The sequence below is a fragment of the Oryzias melastigma genome, linkage group LG17 (assembly GCF_002922805.2).
Source record: "Oryzias melastigma strain HK-1 linkage group LG17, ASM292280v2, whole genome shotgun sequence".
In the NCBI taxonomy this organism is placed as follows: domain Eukaryota; kingdom Metazoa; phylum Chordata; class Actinopteri; order Beloniformes; family Adrianichthyidae; genus Oryzias; species Oryzias melastigma.
The window spans coordinates 33143235-33151741 of record NC_050528.1 but is presented as its reverse complement, the minus strand read 5'-3'; the positions used below and the strand labels follow the sequence as shown (position 1 = coordinate 33151741).

The following is an 8507-nucleotide window of genomic DNA, read 5'->3' as shown; positions in this document are numbered from 1 at the left end:
ATTTTGTGTTAAAAATAAAGATATTTGAGAACACTAGAATGTTTTCTCAGCAATTTTCTTGTGAAAATCCTGATGCGGCCCAGCCTCAACTAGACACCGCCTCCAGCGGCCCCCGGCTGATTTGAGTTTGAGACCCCTGTGCTAGTGAGACACAGAGCTATTAGAATGGGGGGCGGGGGGTCAGGGATGGAGCTACTCTTCTCAGCTCCAAAAGCCACGCCCCCTCAGAGGAGATTTTTTAAACAGAGGCTTCAGATCAACATGAAAAATGTATTTTTAAGACATTTAGGTTGATGGATTTTGGTTAAAAACTTCACAATCATCATTAAAACACTACTGGGAACATGTTTTAATGAAAAATTGTCAGAGGTTCTTCAAAGCATCAGAGCAAAAGCAGCAAATTAAGATGTAAATAATTGTATTAAATCAGCTTCTGGTTTTCATTAGCTAACCTTTAAATTGATTTTTATACCTTCAACCCTAAAGAGGATGTTGACTATTGTAAGTCTTCTTTCACAGACAAACTTTCCTGTCGCAGGAAAGCTAATACGTTCTCCTTGCAGTCATTAAAAATGCAGAGCAAAGTGTTGAATTATGTAAGTTAAGCCTCTGCAAAGCTTTATTCAAACCTACTTAGTATTTTGACTGCATATAACAAGGCTTGATTTGTGAAGCAAACTGCTTCTTTGTTTAAACCTCACTGTTGGCTTTTTTATTTTTTTTAACTGCATATTTAAAAATACACTCTATAATCCTTCCTAGCTTTTATAGAACAGTGGAGTCCATTGTTTTGATTAGTAGGCTGTGTTATTGCCCTGCACTGATTTATAATCCTTCCTTTTCCCATTTTTAGTGACGGGACTGAAGTCCTTATAAATCCATTCCACTCAGCTTTGGAAACAGGAGTTGCTTCCTTTGTAAAGCTTTCATAGTAAACTTGAATTTGTTTAATGTGGTTGTTAAATATGCTTTTGTGACTTTAATTGCATTAGTTCAAAGATTCGTGTCTAATAAGATGCAGTTTGTAGACCAAACATGCGTTTTTCCAAAGACTCTGAGAATCATTTGATCTGTGCTTTAACATGCTGCTGTTCTGCCATCCGATTGTTCCGTCTTTTACATTATAGATGGTGTTCAGTCCCTGGTGTCTTTGAATACAAGATAGTTACAGATTGAGTTGGATTTTACCATCAGCAGCGCTTCATGTGAATTTAAATCTGAGCTTTCACACTTTTTAAACAACTTTTTAAAAAATTGAGGGTGCCAGTTTGGTTAGAGACCCCTATGACAATTTTTTTATTTAAAAAGTTTTAATTATGATTCTGAAGTTTTTAAACCAAATTCCACAACCTAAATGTCTTAAAAAATACATTTTTCATGTTGATCTGAAGCCTCTGTTTCCATAATCTCCTCTGAGGGGGTGTGGCTTTTGGAGCTTAGCTGAGCAGCTCTGCCCCTGACCCCCCCCCTCTGATGATATGTGCATTTGAGATGACTAGCGCCTCGCCTGCATCGTCGGCGAGAGCAGGCGGGGGCGGGGAAAGGCGCCTGAGATGAAGGCTGACAGTGGGACTGAACGAGAACAGGAAGTCGGAGTTGTCCTTAACATTCAGTTGAATTTTAATATGTTCAGAATTTTAATAGATTTTACTAAGTTCATACTTAATATGAACTTTACTATTATGTTTTTTATAATAATTTTCAACATCTGTCTGCTGAAAACAGATGAAAAATAGCTCCTGGGTTAATTTAATGTCCACTGTCCCAAATAAATAAATACAATTGAAATTAAAGTATCAAACACAGCAGTAACACAAAAAACAGATTATTTGAAATCTTGTTTATTTTCTCATCAGGGGTTCACTACTTTCCAGAAAGAGATACAAAACGCGCAGATTTCCTTCATTTAGCACTAGTCATTTCTGATCAGAATTACATCAAAGTACAAGAACTGCCAGGACACCGTTTCCCACAATGCATTGTTTTGTAGTCAACAAAAAAGCTTGCAGGCAGATTTCCAGCTGCACCTGCCTAAGTAGGTGACTTGCACACGCCTCTTTGTCGCGATATTTTCATGATGATTGGCAAGTGACATCTGAATCAAAACTACCCAGCATGCACCGCAATACAGGTGATCTGTGCAGCGCTGCGTCCGCCCACATGATCTCAAAAACACCTTATGATAGCTCTGTATCTCAATAGCATAAATCTTCACCGCTGCTACATAAAAACGTCCATCAATCTGGGTAATGTCCAGCCGTATGGTTCTGATCCGGATGTCAGCTGGACGAGGAAGTGAAGATCTTCATGGACAGAACTTCCTCCAAAATCCTGATTCTTTCTCCTTCCAGTTCACCAAAGACTCTTTTAGCTAATTCTCCAATGTTTATTGACTGTGATCAATACATTCAATCATTGGTTTCTCAGAGTTCTTGATAAAATAATCAAAGCTAACATCAAAATGCTCTTTCATTGATTTACAATCCTTTCCAACTGCGGTCAAATGAGCCGCCGTTCACATTTCCGTGGTCACATCAAGAAGCTCCGTGGAGTCTGGTGGAGATTTTCCAGCGTTCTCAGTCCTGCTACCGTAAGTATTGGATGAAACTCACACCAAAAATCCAGTGATGCTGATTTGACCACAGAAATGTGAACGGCGGCTCATTTGACTGCAGTCAATGTGAAGATACCATCTTCTCTTCTCCAGAACCTGAACTAGACACTAGGAACAGATGAGGGTTTAGTGCATGTGCAGCAGAGCTGTTGATGGAAAGAAGATCATTCATTCAAACAGAGTCTGTCCAAGACAGTTTGATTAACCTATGAAGCATATTTTTGGACTGTGGGAGGAAATGTAAAAACAAAATGATTTCTTATTATATTTGTTCTCTTTCAGAAGAAAAATGAAACAGAGACATGTTAAAAACTCTAAAAACAGGATTTTCATCAGAGGTTGACTTCAACAGAGGCTAAACCAGCAAAGAGCTCACGTTCTGCTAGTCAGAAAGTTGTGTCAGTGAGGTCCAGATTGTCTGGTGTAATGAAGGCAGAAGCCAGCGGGGTAACTTCCTGACTGGTCTGGCCTAATGATCGAAGCTTCATCTACACAACGTCATTTTTAAGTGGATAACATTTTATGTTGATTGGTGATAGCATCAGTTCAGACGTGAATCCAAATGCTTTGTATTTCATACTGCTCCAGACATTTTCCAGTTTTGTGTTACTTCTTCCATCAGTCTGCTTGGCTTAACCCATTTTCCCAACATTTACATGCGCTCACTGCTTACTGAAGATCTGTTTTCTATATTTTGAAGTATTTGTCTTCCATACTGCAGCTTACATGGGATTTGATTTCACAGCTTCATTATAGGAATCCTCATTTGAAGCTTTTGAAACTGATCGATACGCTTTTACATCAAATTACTGAGCTGTGCATGTTAAGCAGATCGGTGTCGCCCATCTAACACTCATCATTTGTGGGTTAATGTTAGACATTTGCAAATAAAGGGGTGAGAATTGCTCCTTTTGTAACATCAGAGGAGATAATGAGGCAATTTTCATGTTTCGAGCTGCTTTGCCGCTTCGCTAATTTATGAGTGGAATCAGAAAAAAGATTTACAGGAGAACTGAATCATCTGCAGCTGCTACCTCAGGTCACCCTGTCACATTTACAGAAATAAAGAGGTTATCTCATTGATATTTGAAGTTTGACATTCTTTCGCTCATGAAACTTTCAGGAGGAACAGCGTCCAGACAGAAGGGCTTCCGCGGTTGCATCCGCTCTCTGCAGCTGAACGGCGCCACTCTGGACCTGGAGGAGAGAGCCAAGATCACGCCGGGGGTCCGGCCCGGCTGCCCGGGTCACTGCAGCAGCTACGGCTCGCTCTGCCACCACCAGGGCCGCTGCGTGGAGAGAGACAACGGCTTCCACTGCGACTGCAGCCAGTCGGCTTACAGCGGAGTCTTCTGCCACACAGGTGCTCGCATTTGAGGCTTTTATTCTGAAATATGTTCGAAATTTAACTTAAAAATTTTAAAAGAAATAAAATTGTGACCCCTTAGAGCATGTGTCAAATCCAAGGCCCGGGGGCCGGATCTGGCCCTCCGGGTAATTCTATCCGACCCTCCAGATCTTTTTATTTTACAGTTATTAATGACCCGATGTTATTTTGAGCTCATTTCTAACTTGTATAATTTTGACAAAATATATTTTAATGGAGAGTAAAATATTGAAAGTTATTTAAGATTTAAGTTGATTTAGTCTGGAATAATATTCCTGCCTTTTTATTATTTATAATTATGTTAAAAAGTTACAGTTTTAGAGTTTTAAAAATTGGCATTCTGCTAGTTTTTTGGACTATTTTGACATTTACTAAGATTTTTTTAGGTTATTCTGGAGTTCAGCTGATATTTCAGTGACATGCTAGCTGTTTTGGCTAATTTAGGCTTTTTAAAAAAAAAGTTTTTTGGCTATTTTGGAGACAGGCTAAAGGCCCGGTTCCACAGGATTTGACAGCCGCATCACGGGTATAAAAGTTGGAAAATCTGCCACATGCGCTTAGACGCGCTAACTTTATGCATGCTTGCTGAATAGCAGTGATACAGACGCTGGAGTCCATTCCACTGCCACTCCTCTGCCAGAGCACTGCTTAACCGCGTGCAAGTGTGTTGTCCTACGATCAGCCACTAAACAGATGCTGTAAGCAGTGGTACAAAGGCAGACTGGCTGGGGGAACGGCTGTGCTTCAGCCGTGCACGAGTGCGGAATTTCGGCGTCCAAGCGTGTGTGGCGGCATTCGCTCCATGGCCCGATCTCGGACTGAAGCGCCGCCGTTCTGCAAGTATTGCACGGCGGTACCGCTGTACCACACGCAGTCACCCGCAGTCTCAATTTTTGTGCAGTTCAAAAATTATTTCCAGGTGTAACGGAGGCCAAATTTTGTACCATGTGTATGCTAACAGCGTCTGTACCCCGGGGATGACATTTTTTGCGTGCTCCTGCCGTGATATGGCTGTGAAGGCCAGTAGGACCGGGCCTAAATATTTACTCGTTAGCTGTTTTGTCTGATTTACTTTTTTTTTCAGTTTTTTTAGGCTATTTTGAAGTTTAGCTGTTTTTTCAGCTACATGCTAGCTGTTTCAGCTAACCAAAGTTTTTGTTTGATTGTTTTTTGTGCTAATTTGCCATTTAGCTAATATTTTCGCTATTTTAGCTTCAGCATTTTATGCTATCAATTTAGGCATCTTCAGCTATCAGCACTGTATCTTCAGCCAAATTCAGCTTACAGCATTCACACTAGCATTATCACAGATAATGATATATATCTAGTTCATAATTATGTTAAAAAGTTGCGGTTTTAAAGTCTTAAAAATGTAGGTTTAGAGTGTTTAATAAAAGTTTATCCTGTTCGGTCCGTGACCTGAGGTGTGTTTTGGATTTTGACCCCCCCGCCTTAAAGCAATCGATTTAGAACTGGAGATTTTGTGTGGAAAACCTTGTCGAGGTCTTGCTGCTTGTAGAGGGAAAATGTGTTTCCTCTTTTCTTAGATGCTTTCATGCTACAGTACTTATTAGGACAGAATCGGTACAGACAGATTAGATTAGTGGACAGTGTCAGAAAGTGTCCCCGTCTTGTTTGTTTGGTTTGCCTGCACACTTGAGCAGCAGTGAACGGCAGTCATGACTGTCAGTGGTGGGAAAAGAACAAAACCAAAAGCTCACACAGCTGAAGGAGCTCATCATGAGGGAAGAGGTTCACCCAGAAAAAGATTTCGACAGAATAAACATTTTATCCCACTTGTTATGGGATTTAGGCACTAATACACACCATCACTTAGTAACTACAAGGGCTGGGATTAAAGAATCCATTAATCAATCTGAATTGATCTGAATCCAGGACACAAATAATCGACCCATGAAACTACAGATCAATCTTCATCCATTTCCTATGCTGCTGAAAAAGAAAAAAAAAAACCTTTCCCAGTGGTGTTACGTGTTCGGTTGGAGACAAACATGGAAAGATCGAATGCAGATGTTTAGCAACATTTCACATTTAAACCCATCAACAAAAACACAGACAAACGGGACAGAAGGAAAGTCATATCCAACCTTGCAGCATGGAGGTAAAATACAGTGGAAGTCCTAAAACCATCTCTCAGGGCATCATCCTGAGACTCATTCAAGAGCAGCATGCAGACAAACTCCACTAGAAAAGACAGCTCAGAAGATTGCTGGAGCAACGGCCGTCTTCATATGCAGACAGGAGACCTGTTACATTTTGAAGATTGTCATGCTATGTGTGGAGACAGATTATCTCTATTTACACATAGCTTCAGGTGAAATGACTTCAAATGAGAAGTATTTCCAAAGATAAAATAGTTTTCTACATGAAGAATACAAAAAGTGAAAAACAGCCTTCCATCCATCTCGTGCTTTTGAATTGGTTATTTGCCACACTTCATTCCTTTCCTAAAATTTGGAAAACAATTCTTAAAACTGATGAAATAAAATTGAAACTTATCAAAGTTGTTTTCTTTGCTACATCTGAAGATCTTCCACAGCAAACACGATGGTGGCAGTGTGATGGTCTGGGAGGACCAGGCACCACGTAGCTAACACTTAATAATGTGAAGGTCAGAAACATTCAGGTTAGCAGACTCAAAACAAAAACTACTGATCTTTACTGAAGAAGTTAGTTTGAAGTGGATTAAAGAAAGGTTGGGATTTAGGGAAACTGACTGTCATAAAGGTCTTCATTTTTTAATGAATGGTTTGGTTCAGTTTGCTGTTTTTTCTGTTGAATTGTTGCAGACTTAGCAGCTTGGACCAAAAACATTTACAGATTTCCTTCAGCATGCGTGACAGAAGTCCCACACGCTGTCACGTTAACAAACAGACACACTCCGACAGGGACTCTTAATTTGACAAATGATTTTCTTTTGGGGGAAATCCTACAGAGTGTGTCAGTCAGTGAATAATGAGGTGTCTCACCTGTGCAGAGGGTGACAACAGGTGAAATGAAGGTTAACAATGTTCCCCACTGGAGAACAGCAGCGCTCATTACTGGAAGGGAGTTCTAACCTTCCCATAAAGATCCACAACAATGTGATACACAACTCTGAGAAAAGATTTCTTTCTGCTTCCTGCATATTTGTCATAATTCAGATCATTAGACTGAACACAGAATCCTCCAACCTTTAGAGGGGAACTTTGGTCCACTTTCTGTAGCCACATTTGATAGATTTCCTGTCATGTGTGTTTAATTCTATATAAAATAACTGATCTGAATTATTCCCAAGGGAACTTTAAAAGACACAACTATAGTATTTTGAAGCATGAGTGAAATCTACAAACAAAAATATTTCTGCATTGAATGTGTCTGTCTTTAAGGCCATTTATTCTGTCTGCACACAGTTCCTGAGTGTAAACAGCAGCTGGTGGTGACAGCTGCAAAAAAAAAAATAAATAAATGATATACCAGGAACCAACTTCACAGACTGAAAGAAGTAACTGGAATAAAATAGTGAATTTCTTAAATAAAAAAAAAAAAAATGTTATTTAAAAGCTGATAAAGCCCCACTTCAAACTTCTTTAAAATCTTTGATCTCTGGTCTTTGAATTAGGATGTTGACCTTTTTAGGCCAAATTAAAGTAAATCTGTGTTGTTTTCTAAGACATAGTTCCTGCAGAGTGGCGGTACTTCACAATAAATTCATATCTGAGTTGCGGACGGGACCATTGGTGCAAAGCAGCCCAACCTCTTTTCCATCCTTCTGTGAGAGCTCTCTATCTGATCCACGCAGCTTTAATCAGGATCGGATATTTGTTTACATTCTACAAAACTGAACTTATTTTCTCTGAAGTTTTGAACTTTGAGAGTTTAATCAAGAGAGGAAAGTGTGAAAATGTTCATGTTTGTCTTAGAAAAGTGTATAAAGTGTGTAGTAATGAGTTTGTTGTCCTAATTCACAGATTTCACCTTCAGTTACTTTTAGAGCAGAACTCCCACATTAAGCGAGCGAACACTGTTCTGGTGGAAATGTAACATACATATGTCTAGCTGCAGCAGAAGACCAAATAATTAGACTTTTTAATCAGACTATTTCACTAAAATGATTTTTTTTTTCATTTCTGACTCTTTTCTGTGAAGATCTCAGAAAGGGTTATTAATTGTTTTCATGTGACTGTCAAGAAAACCTGAAATGTTTACGTTCCGACCCCGGCCCCCCATCAGAAAACTGTTATGTTTAGACCCCTGATTTAAAGAAAGCCTGAATAGAGCGTTGAAACTGATGAATATGAACTCCTCTTCTTCTAAAGGGTTTTGTAATTACACTGTAAAAAAAAAAAAAAGGAAATTATACAGTAAAAAAATGACAGCTGGAGATTGACAAAATTTCACTGTAAAAATTTAGTTACTTTTAAAGATTTTACGGTTAAAAAAAATGTTGTTTTGACAGTGATTCCTACTGTAAAAACAACTACTGTAAAACATTTTACAAGGTAA

At 39.2% G+C, this 8507-nt stretch overlaps 1 protein-coding gene across 6 annotated transcripts in view; it reads left to right on the top strand.

Annotated features, from left to right (window-relative positions):
* Positions 1-8507, top strand: part of LOC112152542 (contactin-associated protein-like 4) — a 203688-nt gene that overhangs the window by 170155 nt on the left and 25026 nt on the right. For all 6 annotated transcript variants that reach the window (XM_024282204.2, XM_024282196.2, XM_024282211.2 and 3 more), the window contains one exon: positions 3738-3977. In XM_024282204.2, coding sequence (XP_024137972.1) covers positions 3738-3977 — 240 coding nt within the window. The remainder of the gene's footprint in view (positions 1-3737; positions 3978-8507) is intronic.